The sequence below is a fragment of the Arvicanthis niloticus genome, chromosome 3, assembly GCF_011762505.2.
Source record: "Arvicanthis niloticus isolate mArvNil1 chromosome 3, mArvNil1.pat.X, whole genome shotgun sequence".
NCBI lineage: Eukaryota > Metazoa > Chordata > Mammalia > Rodentia > Muridae > Arvicanthis > Arvicanthis niloticus.
In genome coordinates, this window is record NC_047660.1 from 84,958,323 (window position 1) to 84,977,267 (window position 18,945).

At 40.8% G+C, this 18,945-nt stretch overlaps 1 protein-coding gene across 2 annotated transcripts in view; it reads left to right on the forward strand.

Annotated features, from left to right (window-relative positions):
• Positions 1 to 18,945, forward strand: part of Ercc6 (ERCC excision repair 6, chromatin remodeling factor) — a 67,011-nt gene that overhangs the window by 19,549 nt on the left and 28,517 nt on the right. For both annotated transcript variants that reach the window (XM_034498498.2, XM_034498497.2), the window contains exons 6-8: positions 7,040 to 7,168; positions 12,685 to 12,843; positions 18,611 to 18,746. In XM_034498498.2, the coding sequence (XP_034354389.1) occupies positions 7,040 to 7,168; positions 12,685 to 12,843; positions 18,611 to 18,746 (424 nt within the window). The remainder of the gene's footprint in view (positions 1 to 7,039; positions 7,169 to 12,684; positions 12,844 to 18,610; positions 18,747 to 18,945) is intronic.

Below are 18,945 nucleotides of genomic sequence, written 5' to 3' on the forward strand. Positions count from 1 at the left end.
GCTTACAGTGGCATAAATCACGAGCAAGTCTTCGCCAAAATTGAAGAAGAGAACCAACTCCTGAAAGTTGTTTATACACCCCCCCCCCGCCAGCCCCACCAGGGGGGCAAACTGACCCTGCCACTGCCAACAGAACACCAACAGAAAACATGTCCGAGGCTAGCCAGCTCTCACATCTGAGTCAGAAGTCATAGGCCGTGAAGTTAGAGGGTCACACTTGCTGTGAGATCATGTTTCATCTATAAAACAGGAACGGGAACTTTACCCTGCCACGGTGGCAAGACCACAGCAGACAAGACCACAGGCAGGAGCCTATAACTGTGGACTGTCCTTGAGTCCTCGTGCCACAAGCAAAGGTTCTGACAAACTAGGATGAACCTTAAAAAGAAGTCTATGAAGAGCCGTGAAGATATTACAGATGCTGTACACATGATTTTACTTGAGATGATTGATCTTAAGTAAAAGGCAGCTTAACAGTTGGGGCTAGTATGTATGCATAAGTATTACCTGTTACAGACTTAATTTTACTGCTGCTATGCTTTTTGTATTGTTTGCACTTTTTTGTTAGATTACGAATGTGAGCACCTTTGTTAATGGTTGTTTCTCCTTTGCAAACACTAGGGGGCACCAGAGCCCTGCCCAGGTAGTTCAAGGTTATACTGTGAACCCTCACAGTACTGCTCTAAAGGATCCTTTCTTGAGGCTCTTCTGTGGTCTTCCATGCCTTGCTTTCTAGACCCCTTGCTATATTTGATATAGGATGTCATACCTATAATGCCTTATCCATCTTGAGAGGCTGGGATGGGGTGGAGCAGTCTTCTGTGCTCAAGGGGGTTGGTCAGCAGCAGGTTTAGATCCAATTGGCCCAGGTGTGCATTGCATAGTTTTTGTTGTTTGTTTACTTGTTCTTTAATTTTTTTCTTTTTTGAGACAGTCTCATGTAGACCAAACTGGCCTCAAACTCTGTGTTTGATATACTATGAACTTCTGATCCTCCTGCTCTACCTCCTCAGTGCTGGGATGATGGCCTGCACTGTGACCCCAGCTGCAATAGTTGCTTTGAATGTTTATTTGTTATTCATGTTTAAACTACAGTTAACTAATATTTCTTGATTTTTTTTCTTTTCTTTTTTTAAATTAAAAATGGGCTGGAGAGATATCTTAGCAGAAGAGTAGTTGCTGACCTTCCAGAGGACCTGGATTTAGTTCTTAGTATCTGCAGGGGGTTGTACAGTTGTCTAGAACTCTAGTTCTGGGAAGTTCAATACTCTCTTCTGCCCTGTGGGCATAAGGCATGGAAATGTTACAGACAGTAGGCAAAACATCCATACACACAAAATAAAATAAGATAAAAGTAAATTAAAGTTTAAAAATTTAAAACTTGAAAAAGGTTTGTTATGCATATGACTGTTTTTGGCTGAATAAATATATGTGTACCACCTATGTTCCTGGTGTCCATGGATGTCAGAAAGGGCCGCCATCCCCTGGAACTGGAGTTACAGATGACTGTGAACTACCATGTGGGTTCTGGGAACTGAATCCAGATCCTCTGCAAGATAACAAGTGCTCTTAACTGCTGAGCCATCTCTCCAGCTTCGATTTTACATTTTTTGGTAAAGGTTACATACATAGTAGAATTACCAGATGCTATGTAATACGTATATGGTTTCTTTATATATTGTAATACAGTATCTCATTTGGTCTTTGTAGCAGAACACTATGGGGCTCTTTGCATGGTTGAGGACATACATGTAACAGTGAGGAATGAGGTTTTCTGGAGTTAGGCCCCTCCTTCCCAGTTAAAGCCTGTGAAACAGCTCTCTGTCTGCATCTAGTTCTCTCAGTGCATGTCACAGTGAGTTCTACTCTAATGGCCACTGCTGGAGTCGGACAGGGTTACAGAAAGTGGGACCTCCCCAAGAGAATATGGTACTTAGTGTTCAGTTTGCTTGAAGCTGCAGTGGTTACAAGGACAACATAAAGGAAAACAGGAGGAAGAGCTCACCCCAAGCATCATTCCTGTCCTAGTGATACAGACATAGATCAGAGGTAGCAACTCCATTCCCAGCCCAAGAAGGGCTCTTTTCTGAGTTGTGGAGTATTTACCCATCCTTTTCAATTGATCCTGGGCAACCTTGGAACCAAAACTGGGGTCCCTGATTCTTCCTACTGGCTAGGATACAGAAACCAGTTTGTAACCAAGTAGATGCTTTGTGGAATCTGAAAATTGAGCTCAGTTTTGAAAATAAGGAAATTTTACTTTATGAATTTGTTTTTAATTGTTCAAAGTGATGAGCTTCCCTTTATCTCTTTTTAAATTGTTGTTACTCTAAGATTCCAAGAATTTCTCTGACACTGTAGCTAGCTGCCTCTTTCATGGGTCATTCTTTGTCCCAGACTATAATAATGCTTATTAGTAGGCAAAGTAAGGTTGGGGCTTTAGGGTCAGGTGGGTAGGAGTAAGAAAACAAGCAAGAGACAGTCTCTCAATGAGGTAGAAAAGGAAGTTTCTAGAAACATTTTTGGATGACCCACTTATGTCATTTTCAAACGATGCTTCTCTGCATCTCTTTCTCGTCTCAAACCCATAGGTCGTTGTTCAGCATTTATTTAGTAGCAGTGTGAGCTCTAGGGTATTGTGCCCATCGTCTCTGGCCTCTGGCTCCTGCTAGAATCAGGAGACAGATAAGGATCTCAGGATACGCTGACAGGCAGACACTGTACATGAGACCCCTACTGTGCTTAGGATGTCATAAGATTAGGATGGCACTTGGTAGACCAGATGCCTAACTCTACTTGGTCAGGAAAAGCTTCCTCTAAGGCAGAGGAACATGGTATCTGAAGGGTCTGCCAAGTATGAAAATGTACATGTTTGGAGGACATAGGCTGAGGACTATATATTCAGTTGAAGAGAATCAAGGACACATAACAAGGCATGGCATAATGCACTCAGCTGTGTTTTTCCATTTATGTAATCCAACTCTCCTTGGAATGTTAGAAATTCTAAAACAAACTCATAGTAAATGATGGCATTTAGCTTAGGTATGTACTTAGGGTTTCATTGACAAGGCACCCCAGTAGCTTATGTGGGCCTTGGTGTAGTTCAGCTGGTTATTTGGGGTCTGGGTTGCTTCTGATAGACATTATTGCAGCATCAGCCCCAGATTTCAGGGCCTGGGCCAGGCTCACATTCCTGCAGGCATGTAGGGAAGCCAACGTGTGTTTTCTGTGCCTGCATCTGATGAGAATTTAAGTTTATGCTTCTCACTGGCTTCCCCTCTAAGTGGCTGCCAGTGGAGTCGGCAGCAGGCTGAATGTGGCAGTTGTCTGAGGAGTTAGAAGCTCTGCCAGGGAACACCAGGCACTTTAGCTTTATGTGGCTGCAGCTGTGACTATTACATGTATGGAGTTTTTTAAATGAGAGGATGGAGAACATGAAAAAGTTACTGTTTTTCTGAAAAGTTAAGTGTTGGACCATTTACTGCCACCAGCCAATTTTTTAGTAATTCTGCATGTGCCTTTTGTTACTGTCATATAAAAGTCAGCTGTAATTCAGACATTATACACATTTATGGTCAAATTTTTATTTCTGTCTTTGGTGCTAGAGATTGAATCTGGAGGCTTGTACATTCTAAGACTGTGCCCTGCCATAGGGCTACATTCCTAGTCCATAGCAAACATTTTTTTATTATTATTAAGTTTAGATATTCAGCAGGTGTTTTCTGAAGGCGGGGTATCCTTGTTTGGTCACATCATTGGTAATAATTTACTGTTGATCAAGTGTCGTGGTTTTTGCTGACATACATTCTTTCTAGTAGTTCTGTGGAACCTTTGAGGGCCATTGCATTACTGCACATAGATTGTGTGGAAATGCATATTGCCTCTATTTCCCCTCTGTAAACAGGTAGTTTGAAGTGGTAGTTCCCTTTAAAGGGTGAGCATGGCGATTTCAACAAGCATGCATGATCATACATAATTCGTCTTAGTTAAGCACTTGGATTCTCGCTCTTGTGTGGACTGCTTTGCAGGTGGCACCCTGGCCAGTCCTTCATACAGCCCAGGGAAGCAGGCATCACTGATTTTCCCAAGGCTCTTTGGGACACTTAGTTGCAAGGTTAAGTTTCTTCCTGAGGGTTAAGGGTACCTGTCATGGTTTGCTCTGGAATGTTCTCCAGAGGGTCATGCATTTAGAAGCTATAACAGTGTTCAGTGGGGTTTTGGGCCCTAGGCCAAGCTGGATCCTAGAGGTCATGTTAAAAAGGGCACTGTCAAGAAGATGCTTGGGCTGGTGGGATGGCTCAGGAGGTAAAAATGCTTGTGGCAGCCTGACCATCCGTGTTTGACCCTGGAACCCATGTAGGGGTAGAAGGAGAGAACCCACTAATGGACATTGTCTACCTCCACATGTATACTACAGCATGTGTGGATCTAACTTACACGTATACACCACCACCAACAGAAAGGTTCTTGTCAGCACCTTGGATGGGGAAGCCACTTTTTCTCTGCTTTGCTGCTTTTTCTTTTTCTTGGAAGAAGTGGTATGGAGCCCAGGCCCTGGCCCACATGTCAGACAAGCATTCCATTACCACACTATGTCATTTGGTATTTGGGTGGCTACAGCTCTCCTATCTTTCCTGAGCATGCCATGTCCTTTTTGGGGGCACTCCCTAGGTGGTAAGCCCCAGTCTACACAAGGATGTATTGCTGTCTGTAGCCCCACCCACGTGCATGAGGTCATGTTTTCTGTCTTTTAGGTTCTTCTGGGATGATTTGTCCTCACAGTGGTTCAGGTGCTTGTTGACTGGAATGATTTAGCCCCACCACCTTTGCTCATTCTTTGGCCAAACGTTAAATGCTGTCATCTTTCTCTTTGAAGTAGAAAGCTCTGGGATGTAATCATTTCTGTGGTGGCTTCTGTGGTTTCCTAGGTGCTGGCTTCTGTGGCAACAGGATGTCTGTATATTTTAGGACAGAGAGAGGAAGGCAAGATGAGGAGATGCAATCTTGTCAATGCAGGATGATGTGGTGGGAAATTTAACAGCCACAAACATTGAGTGGTTGGTTACCTGTGAGTGAAAATGTACTATGTAATATGGAAAGGCCATTGTTCATCTTGTTCCAGACTGCCAAAGCCAGTACCTTCTGGGATTTCTGTTTCCCTCCTTGCAAAATTATTAACTATAAATGCAAATGAAATCTCTTTAAGTGCCAGGGATAGCTTTTGTGATTCTTGGAGTGTCACCTTACCTGCAGGATTTTCTGAGTAGAGGTGTCTTACTTTATAGATATTTGATGCTTACTTTTGATGCTTAGGGTTTGGGTGCCAAGGATTGTCTCATCATTACCTGGAACTGTAGCACATTCAGATTTGTGCATCAGGAGAATGACTACACCTTTCTAGCATGTTCTCTGAACAGTTCCTACAATTCCAAGGCTGTCTTGGCCTTATTGATATGTGAAGCTAGGTAAGATTGGGCTGTCCTAAGCCTGCCATCCTTCCCTAAGCTTCTCTGTAATCTCCTCATCCAAGAACTGACCCACAGTCACCTTCACAATAGGCAAGAATAGTCACTGAGCTGAGGAGGACATGTGTGCTAGCCTGCCTAGCAGCTTTGGGCTCCCCTTACAGGAGGCCAGCAGGAAGCCTCTGTAATGACCAGCTATGTCTTCAGGCATTGTCAGAGTGGCCTAGGTGCACATGAAGGGAAACAACAGTTGTCCCTGTTGAGAACCACTGAGGCACACCATTGCACTATAGTACATTTGAAAATGGCACAAGAGTCAGCAGAACAGCAGGGTGTTGCGGTCACCCAGAGGACTCACCTGGTTAGTTGCATAGAGGTAATTGTTCAGGAAGACAGCTAGTAATGGAAAGAAGAGGTGGTCTTTGGAAGTGTTTTGTAAAGAGGTGCCATGGTAGACCGACAGTTCACATTACCATCTAGTGCTTTCTTACTGAGCACAAGCAAGTTTTAGTTACTTCGAAGAGCTGAATTTTGAAGGATGTGCTTGACCATCTGCTAGTAGCCTCTGCAGGGGCTGGCTGCCCATCTCTCGGGCCTGTGGCCTCTGCAGCTTTCGTTATGGGTTCTCCAGCCAGCATGTGCACACCTTATCCTCTCATGTTTCTCAGCTTCTGCAGACATCCTCTGCTCCTCTTGCGCAGTCATTAGAAGTTAAGCCTCTGTGCGCTGCTCTTGTCTTCTGAGCCTTTGGTTGGAGGCAGTTATCAGTAGTCACGCTTTGTTCCATTTCTACCGCGTTGTAACATTTAGAATGTCAGTGTATGCACGTAAAGAAAGTCATAATTGTTTTTAAATAACGGAATCCAAGGTTATTTACCTTGGTAATTGTATTTTTTTTTTACTCACAGCACTAGCGTTCAGTACAGTTGTAGGATATAAACTAGTTAAATAGGACCTCTATAGGTTGTCACAGCCTGTAAAACAGATACGACATCACGCTTCTGAAATACCACTGTTCATCTTTTCTCTAAATTTAAGTTTGTCTGTAACACATTCTTTCTGAGCAGTGACTGTCAGTGCCTACTGCTGCTGATTCTCTTCAGTTGAGTAATTAGAAAAAATTCCTTATGTAACAATTTTGACCAAAAATTGTTGTATTTATTTTAAAATAGTGCATTTTTATCCTGTGACTATTTTCAGCAGAGAAATATCAGTTCTAAATACAATATGCTCTTGTTAAACTGAATTACCAAATGTTCAGTTATATTGAAAATTTCCCAGTCTATTCTGGGATGAAAGTCATGTATCTTAGAAGCTAGTAGAGGAGTTTCCCCTTAGGATGTGCTGAAGAGGAGGGACTGGTGATGATAATGAAATGAGAGGTAGAGGAATATTTGTAGAGTAGCCATAATAATTCAAGTAAGAATTGACTGGAGGGGGCACGAGAGAGAGTTGGTTTGTAGATTGTTAGTGTTGGGTAGTAACGCACTGTTCTTTTCCAGTGCATAGTCTAGAGCTGTCTCTTTTCATCTTATAATGGAAATAATGGAAATGGAATTTGTTTTTCACCGTAGGAGGTGGAATAGGCTTCGGCTGCAGGACAAAGAGAAACGCCTGAAGCTTGAAGAAGATTCTGAGGAGAGCGATGCCGAGTTTGACGAAGGTTTCAAAGTGCCTGGTTTTCTGTTCAAAAAGCTGTTTAAGTACGTGCCGTTTGTTCTGTATGCTCTGTTTGTCATCGAGCTGTTGTGTACAGATTAACATTTAGAAATTACACAGTAGTTACCTGGGGGCCCTGAAGGTACTTGCAGCAATTTATTGCAAATCCAGATGCTGTCAAATGAAATTTTAGCCACATGCTGTTCATTAAAATTAGATGATAATAAATTGACTAAGGTGCGCATTGGGTGTGTTTGTAAACTGATGAATCTGTATGGACTTGTCTCAGCAGACTAAAAGCAACACATTTAAAAGCCTCTGCATCAAATTATGTTTTTGCTCTTAGTAATTTTAAGGCACCAAACCTCTCATTTTAAAAATTAGATTAATTTATTTAAGAAGATTTATATATTAAAATCAACAAGAGGCATTACAGATATTAAAATCAAACCTTGGAGGAGTTTTTTGTTTTTAGTTCTGTATGAAAACAGAAAATTTTGATTGACTTCTAAGGACCTTGACTCATACCTAAGGGATAATATTTTTTGAGCTGACCAAATGTGCATCTGAATATTTTATGTGCACATAATGTCTTTCTATATAATGTCAAAAGGTAAGACCCAGACAACACCTCGAGGACCTAGGAAGCTGACTTAAGTTCCCTGTGTAAATGGCCAAGTGCTGTGATGACCAGAAGCTGCCTGAGAGACACATGCTTGGTCTCCACGGCTGGGCAGGACTCCTGTGGTGAACATATACACTGGGAGGATGTTTCTAGTCTTCTGGCTTTCGGAGGCTTTGGCTGTGCAGAGGAAGTGAGACCATTCGACAGTTTATTTCCTTTTCCTATCATCAATTCATAGAGCAGCAAACTTCTTTCTGTGAGAAGATGAAGTTTAGTGTCCTCTGTCAGCTATGCCCTAAACTTATGGAAGATAGCTACTTAAAAAGTAGCATGCTATTCATATTTCTTCTCAGCTTATTTATGTATGTGTGGGGTGTATATGCACATGACAAGCAATGTACTCTTGAGAGACGTCAAGCGAGATCAAGACCTACAAATAATATTTATTTATTTGATCATTGTGCTGGAGGATGGAATCCAGGGCTTTGCTCATGGAGGCAAGTGCTCTACCACTCAGCATCCCCAAATTACAGTTTATGTCTGGGTCTAATGGCTCTTTGGATTGGAGGCATTTGGGGTGGGGGAGTAAAGGGTAGATATTTATCTCATTAAATACATAGCAAAACGAAGTCCTAACTAAAGTGGCATGGCTGGGTGGTCTGACTAGAGGAAGAGGAAGAGCCACTGGAAGGTAGAACCTATATTTCTGGTCATTTCTGCAGACAAGTCAGTTCATAGTGCAGAAAGGCAAATGGTTTGTTCACTGCTGCTCCCAGTGAGAATTAACTGTAGAAAGATAAGTAAAGATTATACTTATTAGTAAGTCTATTTTCTCAGAAGTCATTGTTTATTACAGAATAAGTAAAATAGTTTCTGTGTTGTACTAGCAAAGAGAAATGCCCAAATTATACATGAAGGTGATTTAACAAGGACAGGCTTCTCCATGATCAGAGAGTGAGCCTGCAGACATCCTCAGGAGTCAAGGTGAAGGCACAGTTTTGTATACGTGTCAGATTTTCTAGCAAAGAAGTTTCACAGGTAACAGCACCAAACTTTGCTTTACTAAATGTATGTAAAAGTCAGTATGTTGGCTATTAACTTTATTATACTTAAGATGCTTGTTAGTGTTTTAAATTTATCTCAATTATGCCTTTCTAGAAAACATTCTGTTTTATATCTATAAAAATAATTTAAAATACTTTATAAATGATACTAGGTTTCATATTTTCTATTGTAAGAAAATGGAGGACCAATAGAGACTCTAGTTTTTAAAAAGTTATTTATGTGTATGGGTTCTTTACCTATATGTATGCTGTGTGCATGTAGTGCACACAGAGGCCAGAAGAGGGGGCCAGGTGCCCTGGAACTGGAGTTAAAGTGGGTGGTGAGCTGCTCTGTGGGTGCTGGAAACCACACTGGGTCCTCTGCAAGAGCTGCAAGTGTTCCTCACTGATGAGCGCTTTCCAGCCTCTCAATCGCCTTCTTTTTTTAAAGATTTATTTATTTTATGTATATGAATACACTGTAGCTGTCGTCAGACACACCAGAAGAAGGCATTGGATCCCATTACAGATGGTTGTGAGCCACCATGTGGTTGCTGGGAATTGAACTCAGGACCTCTGGAAGAGCAATCAGTGCTCTCAACCTCTGAGCCATCTCTCCAACCCTGGCCTCGGCCTTTTTTATGATTAAGTTTTAGCCTAGCCAGTTTGCCTTTAAGTTGTGGATATAGTTTTATTCTACTCACTACATTCAGTGGAGTTGAATTAACAGGGTTTAGTTGCACCCTAGGGAATCAGGAGACATAGTTTTCCATTTAAGTGCTATTTTCTGCAAGATAATGTTTAACTTCTAAATTTCAATTTTGAAAGTTTGCCCAGCAAATGTATTCATCTGTATAATTTAACAGCCTCATGAAAAACTTCAATTTGTTTTGACCTTATACTCCACCAAACTAGTAAATGCAATCTTGGGTTAGTGCGACAATGCCAAGATCCAGCAATTCTTTGTGGTTATTTTCTGATGCTTTGGTCCCTTGGGGATAACAGAGTTTAGTAATTTCTTTGCTGTTGTACAATAACATAAAAATACTATTTAACTTTCTAAAGAGTAAAATTTATATGCTTCTCAAGGATTTGAGAACTAAATTCTAACCCCTATTTTCATTTTAGCTGTGTAGTTGTTTTATGGTAGTTACTATTCACAATGTAAAGCAATAAAACTCAGGGCATTTACTGGTTCTGGAGCCAGAGCGCAGGTCTTCAGAGGTCAGATATTTCGTCCTTACTCACCATATACCCCTGCTGACCAAGGCAGTGGGTCCGATTCCATTATCAGTGAATATTCTTCAACTGAAATCTGAGGGCCTGTTTATGGTGTGGGTTGTGGGAGCTAGCTCCTTCCCCAGGCTTTATACAGTCTCTGGCTGTTGAGACGCAGTTCCTGGGATGCCTCATAACTATTTCTCCTTCAATTATTTCTGTAGTACTTCTTACCTTTGTGAAAACATCCCATTGTGCACCCTGTGAAAACCCTTGGGGTTTTAGGGTAGGAGATGGCAAAACCTAGCCCACTGTTGCTGATTCTTCAGTGTCACATGGAATCCAGTGTCTGGTTCAGTCCCAGATTCTTTCTAAGAGACACTAAACTGATAAGTATTCCTTTCCTAATTCCCGAGTTGCTAGTTTCTGAAGTTTTACCATTTTAATAAAATTTGGACCCAAGGGAAAGAAGAGTGTTGGCCCTGTGTTAGGTGGATTGATTTCAGGGTGGTCACTAGGAGATCCTGGACCTGCTTGGGGCTTCTCTGCTTTGGTAGAAGAAGGCCAATGCCTAGAATCCAGCCATTCTGCACTGTGAGTACAAGCAGTCTATTTTGTTTCGTTTTCTTTATTTTTAATTTTTATTCTTTTGAGACATGGTATCATCATGTAGTCTAGGGTGGCCTCAAACTTGAAAGTCTCCTGCCTCGGCCTCTTGTGTGTTAGGATTATAGGTATGTAAAACCAGATGTTTTTCCATATCAAGGCTAATTCAGCCTTGACATTCTGGGCCAAATAATTTTCTGTAGGGACTGATCATAGTGTTGTAGGATGAATAGCATCTCTGACGTCTGAGCATGAGGTCCTAATTGTTCTTTTCCACTTGTAAAAAACAATGTCTGTAAATATTGCCAAATGGCCCAAGGGAGCAAATTATCCCTGGTTCAGGGTTGCTCTTCTAGATTATTTCCAAAATGGGGTCACTTCGGGGTCATACAGTTCTGGATTTCAACTTTGCTTGCTTGTATTCTTGTTGTTTATGTGTCACTCTCCTCTCCCGTCCCCTTCCCTTCCTCTTTTCCTGAGTTTTTTCTTCCTGCCTGTTAAATATGCCGCCAACCCCCACTGTGGAGCCTACCTGGTCCAGAGACTCCCTGCAAATGGGTTTGTTCAGCGGGAAACATTGTTCTCTCAGGACATGTGATACATTTATGGCACTTGTCTTCCCAAATTAATCAGTCTTATTTTTATAATTAATTGGGTTTTGATTTTTTAATCATTTTCTTCAAAGTGTATTTTCAATGTATTTATTATAATTAGCCAAACTAATAAGCAGTAAGTGTCTCAACGTTTTTCTTACACATGAGCAATGATGTTACCACCTAGATTTATACTTAGTTGACTTAATACTGAGAGAAAATGAATTATGGCACATCTACTGAAAGGAGGTAAGTAACAGCTCACCAAGAACCAAGGTCCACAGTGAGATGGGCTCATTTGTCTGGCTGTGTGTGTGTCTGTTTCTTAACTCCCTTTCTCCCTTTTTTTAAGACAGACCTGGAACTCCTGGAATTTTCCCCCAGCCTGAGTGCTGAGGCTATGGATAGGCCCGTCTCAGGACACGATTTCAGTAGGCAGTAAAGTAGAAATAATAAACCTACTTTCTCTTTGGAAAAGCCTTAGCTTTGGTGTTTTCTTTGGGCCAGATTGTCCTTTGACTTTTATCATAAGTGAGTTTTGCTTATGTTTTTTTTTTTTTTTAATTTGGCAGGTAATCTTCATATCATTCCATGATATCAGGTCATTATCCACTCCTGAAAATATTTTTGTTTTATTACTTGCACACAAAACAAACCTTAGAGGTTTCTAGGGTTGAGTATGTGAATGGTAAGGAAAGGACCAGCTGGATTTTTTTTTTAAGAGGGAAAGGGAGATACTGTTTTATTTTTTACTTAAAACCTATATTTAAAATTTTATAGTCCCGATCTTGTAACTTTTGTTAAAATCCTTGAGTGCTTTAAAATACTAAAAGACCTATTATGCTGTTTGTCCTTTATAATTAGCTCTTTTTACATCTGTTAATTGTGCAACAGAATCATCTGCTATACACTAATTTTGAGAACAGTTCTATTACTCATACTTGCTTATGGCCTTAAAATTTTATTTAATTTTCCCTAGTAAAAGATAATATGATTACAAAGTGACTTTACAACTATATAAGCTATAAGTTCTGGTGTTCTCTGCTGTGCTTTTTGGATGCTATTTAGATTGAAAAAAATTTATCACTTCTTTTTTGTAGAAAAACTTATAGACCTTTATATACTTAGAATATTTGAGATTCTTATTTTCCAGAAAGTGAGTCAAAGCTAGTAAGTTTATGCTTGTTTATCAAGCTATATCTAATGTTGAAAAAGAATAAAATAGTTCTAATTACCCCATCTATCAGTTTAATTAGAAATGTGTTAACATTCTATAACAAAAAATTATGATTTTTATGCCTAAGTGATCAAAAATGTATGGCCTTATAAATATAACAGTCATATAAAACATGCATCCGGCAGGCTTATCTGACTGGACTAGAACCTAACCAAATGATTAATTCATGAGTCCTTTCTGTTACAGTCTGTATTACCCACCATTTGCCATTCTCTTTCCTTGTTGTTTGTTGTTGTAGGTATCAGCAGACAGGTGTTAGGTGGCTGTGGGAATTGCACTGCCAGCAGGCAGGAGGAATTCTGGGAGACGAAATGGGATTGGGCAAGACCATCCAGATAATTGCCTTCTTGGCAGGTCTGAGCTACAGCAAGATCAGGACTCGCGGTTCAAATTACAGGCAAGTGCTCCTCTGCAGACTGTCAGTCTGTGGAGCTCAATTAATATTTCATCAGATGTATTGCTGTGGAGGAGGGTCTTGTGAATTATTGATGACATTTCAATTACAATATTCCTTTAATTCTTTTAGTGGGGGACATCAAAGGAAAAATTTTACGAGACAATGGAGCTGTAGGGCAGGAGAAATTAAACATGTAACACTTGTAATGAATTCCAGGCGTTGATGCTTCATTTTGCAGATGGGCCCCGCTAGATATTTTGGGTCAATACAATGTCTAAGGTTAGCTCTTGCAAATGGATTGTTTACAAACTCAATTATGTTAATATCAATAGTTTACACAATATGGAATTTTAAATTAGACATAATACCTTTAGTCCCATTTATTAAATTTTACATTAAAATATTTGTTCTGGCAGAAGACCAGGTGAGCATTACAGTAAGGACGAGTCTGCTCATGGGCAAAGTTGGAGCTTTGAAGAAGCTTTCTCTACAGTTTCTGTGTACTCTTAAGTCTGTGTATGTGATGGCATGTAGAGGTGTGCTCACTTTTTTGGAGTGAAATTACTTAGTCTGCTCAGTACGTTTTAGACTCCCTTCCCAAGGTCAACACCCTAATGACTTCCAGAAAGTGTAGAATGTAATTTTAGTCTGCCTCTGTTTATTTCCTAACACTGCTAGAGCATCAGTGCTCTGAAAGAACGAGCATCTCATCTGTGTGGGCAAGCACTGAAATGTTGGTTCTGGTAATAAAGACCTGTGAGCAGTGCCTTGCTTAAGTTGTAAATTATCTTTGTGGAAATCTATATTGGTAAGAATGTTGTGAGATAAATTCATAGGATGCTTGATCTTGGACACAGATATACCAAGAGCTCCCTGTGTCCCAGCAGGTTTATCTAATGAGTAGTAATGATACAGTTACCAGGTGGATCTGTGTCCTGTGATGTGAGGCGCTCCTTGTATGCAGTTTGCAGATGTTTTTGAAACAGTGTTGATGTGTTGAAAGTCAGCAACTGCAGAACATGATTGCCCACATTCTAAGGAAGTGGCACAAGAATGTAGAGAGCCAGATATAAACATAAGCCCCTGCTACTAAAGACTCTTATTGAGTCTCCCAGGTATCCTGGCCACCTTTTATTTGTTACCTGTTTTTAAAATGCATTACTTTTTGCTCAGTTAACAGGTAAGCACTTATTGTAAGGACTGTTTGAAGTTCTCAGATTTTTTTTTAAAAAATTCATTTTTAGTATGTTTGTTTGTACACTTATCTGTACATGCATGTTGGGGGTATGTACATATGACTGCAAGTGCCTGTGGAATCTGGAAGAGGATGTTGGATCCTCTGGAGCTGGAGTCATAAGTCACAGATGTCAGTGGGTGCTGGGAACTGAACTCAGGTCTTCTGTAAAAGCAGTGTGTGCTTTTAACCATTGAGTCATCTGTCACCCCTAGATATTTTTCAAAGTCCCCTGTAGGCGAAGGAAACCTGTTAAAAGATTTTAAAAACTAAACGTCTTGCTGCTATTACAGGAAAGCTGTAGTGAAGCAGGAGAGCGTCTGTAGCCATCAGATACTTGTTTAGATGTAGGATATATTTTGCCTGGAAATCTGAAAACAATCCGGTAAGTAGCTGAATACGGGCATCTAAGGTTTTCCTGTCTGTGACTGTTACTTAGCACTTACAAATGACCTTTCCTGTTTCACATAAGTCTGATCGCTACAGTTCTCCTGAATGTTCTGACTGTCCCAGATGTTTCTAGGGCTCTCTCTCCTTAAGCATTTCTGGAATTTTCTCATTTCCTGTGTCTTTCTTCTCTTTCTGTCCTATTATCATGAACCTTGTGTGGAGTTTTAACATTCTGGGTGTAGGAGACCTCGACTCATCCCTGCAGTGTAGTTCTGACATGTAAATTAAAACATGTTCTCTTGAGTGGTGACAATCATGCAAGGATGAAGTCAGGGCTTCCAATGAGCATCAGCTGCAATCAATTAACTGTCGATGCTCATATTTGTTTTCCATAATGAAATAATGTGGCATATTGGACTAGCGCCCGGATCGTCTTTATTAAAATAATATTGGTGGGATCGGCTTCTGAGGATGTGGCAGTGTATCAGGCACAGTGCAGGTTGTGCTGAGGAGCTCTGTGAAGAATGATTGTGTAATATGTCCTCCTTCTGTACTAGGTCAGCTTATGTCTTAAAGAAAAATAGCCCTTAAAGCAACAGGAACATGTGTGTAAGCCACGATTGCATTGTTGGCTACAGATGTTGGGGTCCCAATAGGAGGTGATGACCTAATTTCAAGGTCTGTGAACATTGTGAAACTGGAAGTCTCTGTGATATCAAGAAACTTCTCTTAAAAGTAGTTTGTTGTATCAATTTATGTTTTGATGGATGGTGTACAACTGTTTCTAGAAGAGAAAGAAGCATGGTAGATGAATGAATAAGTGAGTGCTGGCAGCTATGTTTCTGGAGCACGGTGAACACACTTCTTGAGCAATCTTAAAGTGATGGGTCCTCTGAATTTTATAACAGGAAGATGTGAGTGATTTACTTCTCACATTCCAGTTAATATTTGACTTGGTTGTCATTTAATTAATTTCTGATGAAGAGTTAAGGTCCTAAAAAAAGTTAACAAAGTTTGAAGGGTAAATGTTACACTTTGTAATTCCCAGTAAGTCCTAGGACATAGCTATTAGGCTTTCCACTCATAAGTTGAAGTATTTGACCATGGAGCTATTGACTAGTCGTAAATTCATTAAGTAATCAATGATAATCAAAGATGAAAGGAGCTATTGCATGTTTGGTAATTGATGCTAATCACTCTAGTACATTTAGCCATTTCGTATCATCTCCCTGATACTAAGGCTCAGAAAGTGGCTCACTTGCTGTTAATGGATTTGATTGCCCCCTCTGTGGTCCAGGAATAGCCTGCCTCAGCTGTGGGATTTCAGCTCAGCATGGAAGCCTCCAATTCTTCTAACAGAGTGGGAATGACAGAAATGAAAGGACACAGCAGAGCCAGGTGGCAGGTCAGCTGGGATTAAATAACAGCCCTAAGTGAACAAGCATGTCATCTACATGGTAGTTAGGAGAGGAAAATGCTATACAACCTGAAAAGCTGTATATATACATTCAAACTTGTTTGAAGGGAGCATGTTTTAGACTACTGTAGACAGCTGTTGATTGGCTGTTTCCTAATCCCTGCCAAATGCATATAGATGACAACTCCCTTTTATTCTTACTGGAGGCTATAAAGAAGCTGGCACATTTAATCCTTTTAAAAGGAGTGCTGTCATCGTAGGGGCCAGGGGTCAGGGGCCAGGGCAGAGTCCTGCTCTCCCTAGGGAGATTGAGAGACCCTCAGACCCTGACTGGGCCCTGGCTTTAGTGACAACATAGCTTGGAAATTCTGTGGGCAGGGGTGAGTTTGTTAGGACCACTGAATTCTCGGTTCCCACTCCAAGGTCCAGAGGACAGTGACCATATACAACAGGAGGTGAAGGGCTCTTAAGTGGACTGAGACATGACATCATGTTGGAGTGTAGGGGTAAAACTTTTAGTGAGAGTTGGCCAGTATCTTATTTTTCTTAAATAAGACCAATTATTTTTTAGTTATGTAGATGATAGTATTCTAAATCTCAAGCTCTGTGTGGCTCACATTGAAATCTTAAACATTTTTAAGTTCAGGAATCATTTCCTAAGTTAAAATAATATAAAAATTTTATATAATTTGTCAGCTTAAAAATAATCATTCACATTATCATATTCATCCTTTAAATGCTGTGGGCTAGGCCTTGAGGTCATACCATAAAGAGATTGTCCAGCAAGAGGAATAATATACATTACAGCGGGTTAGCATGGGCACCTCAAAGGGATGCTCATCCACTTGTCTGGCGAGAAGGGCCAGCTCTACCATGGATAAGGTGGTGGCAGCAGAAGGGACAAGAGGGAAAGGAGGAGAAAGTGAATGTCTAGAAGACAGAGTGTGTGCACTACACATGGTCTGGGGACAGTGCAGGCTGGCAGAGTCCAGGGTCTGGTGCTAACAGTATCATAGTAAGACAGGTGAGGCAGGAGCCAGACCTGCATGGTCTCAGGCCAAGGTGTAGGTACTCTTCTAAGAGCAGTGTGCAGCTGTTGGAGGCCTTGGAAAGGGACAAGATATTCAGATTTTGCTTTCAGAAAGTGCCAGACGATGCCAGAATGTGGCTGAGGTGGCTGCACTGGAACAGTCACATGTACAGGGAAAGCCATGGTGACTTGTGGAGAGATTTAGGGGGCAGAAGGGATGTAAACTTGTACAGGTATCCTGTGGTGGGAAACAAGAGGATTGATCAGAGAACCATATCTGGCCTTCTGGTTTGGTGCCCGAAGAATGGATGACAGTTCTGTCATTAGGATTAGAAAGCTGTGAGGGAGAGTAGCCTGCGTTCCTGTGGGGATATCACTATTGCTTTTGACTTGTGTGTTCATCTTATACACCAAATAGCATACATATAGCGGGACATGGCAAGAAAAATGTCTCCCCTAACCTGAAGAGTGAGTTCTTCCTTCCTAAGCAAAGCACTTCTTCCTGCAGGAGTTTCAGGGGCATGCTGTGCTGCTGGGCAGTAGACAGAAAGGATCCACACTTTATGGCATACCAGTGCTTAAGACCACATAAAATAGTTCTTTCTGGGAGCCAATTGTGTCTGTTCCCAGTGGAGCTGGGGAAGACCATGGTGAGGTTTCTTCACCTGCCTGCCAGCTCTTGTGTGTTAGGAAATTGCAGTGATCTGTAAGGGTTTTTCTTTTTTCCTTTTAAGTTTATTATAATCATTTTCTCAGGCCATTAGATAGTCTTCAAAAACAATTTTAATGGTTATATGATAGTATGTTTTATTCAATAAACCCTTTTAGTATTTACCAAATGACATTGTTGTAAGCATTTCATAGATGTTAACTGTCAATTTTCATAGTAATTGTAAATTCAGTACTATTATTTACTTAATGATAAGAACCTGAAGTTCAGAGATGTAAACTAATATGTCTGAGATTGTACAGAATGATGTTCAGATTCAGGTGGTGTTCACAACCACTGGCTTGTGTTACATAGGACATTTCAATTCTTCCTTGTCCCTGCATATTTAGGTCATATTACCCTCCTAATATAAATTTCCCAGTGAGCACTGCAGCTCAGCTTCCCTGCAGAGGGCAGTCTCTGGGATGCTCCTCCACAGTGTTGCCATTGCTTAGGGAAGGAGGCAGCCTGTCATCGTGAGAGGAGGCTCCAGTGACCAGAGCTGAGTGTCCCTCCAAGCTTCTGAACGATGGCTATCATGCATGCTTTCTAGAGCAGTAAAGATGTATTGAAATTCCATGGGCTGAAAGCTCTGGTGGATGGGAAATCTTCATACAGAGTGAAGCTGCTGCTGGGCCTTTAGGTTAGGATACACTGTGTATTATCTGGACTGGTAAGAAACAGAAGGAAGGCGGCTTTTTGTTGTGTTTTGTTTTATTTTTACTTTCTTCTTTACTAATGATGTTGGCTTCCAAGCGTACCATATACTGTTTGTTATTAATTCCTGCATCCACTAAGGGATGAATGTATTCATCCAGGTTTTCCCTACTGTTAACCTCAGTAGCTTTTTTCCTTAAAGAAAGCATCAGTAAGTTTTCATAGGTTATTTTCTTTTTTTGAACCATTCAGGGTTTTTGTTGTTGACTGCTGGTCACTTTCTCTATTGTCTTTCATGGTTGTGTTTTTTTCTTGGACTTTTGGGTACAGATTCGAGGGACTAGGCCCCACTATAATTGTCTGCCCAACGACAGTGATGCATCAGTGGGTGAAGGAATTCCACACGTGGTGGCCTCCATTCAGAGTGGCAATTCTGCATGAAACAGGTTCCTATGCCCACAAAAAGGTAATGATGCAGCGACCGGCTACACAGTTGGCTTTCTTTTTTCCTTTCAAATGTGCCTACGTATGTTTCTTTCATTTTAACTTATTTAATTATTGACTTGTAAGTCCATATTATCAACCAGATGTGAACAAAGACTTTCTTGTTTAATAGTCTGGGAGTGTGTTTTGATGTCCAACAAAACATAGCTGGGCACAGATGG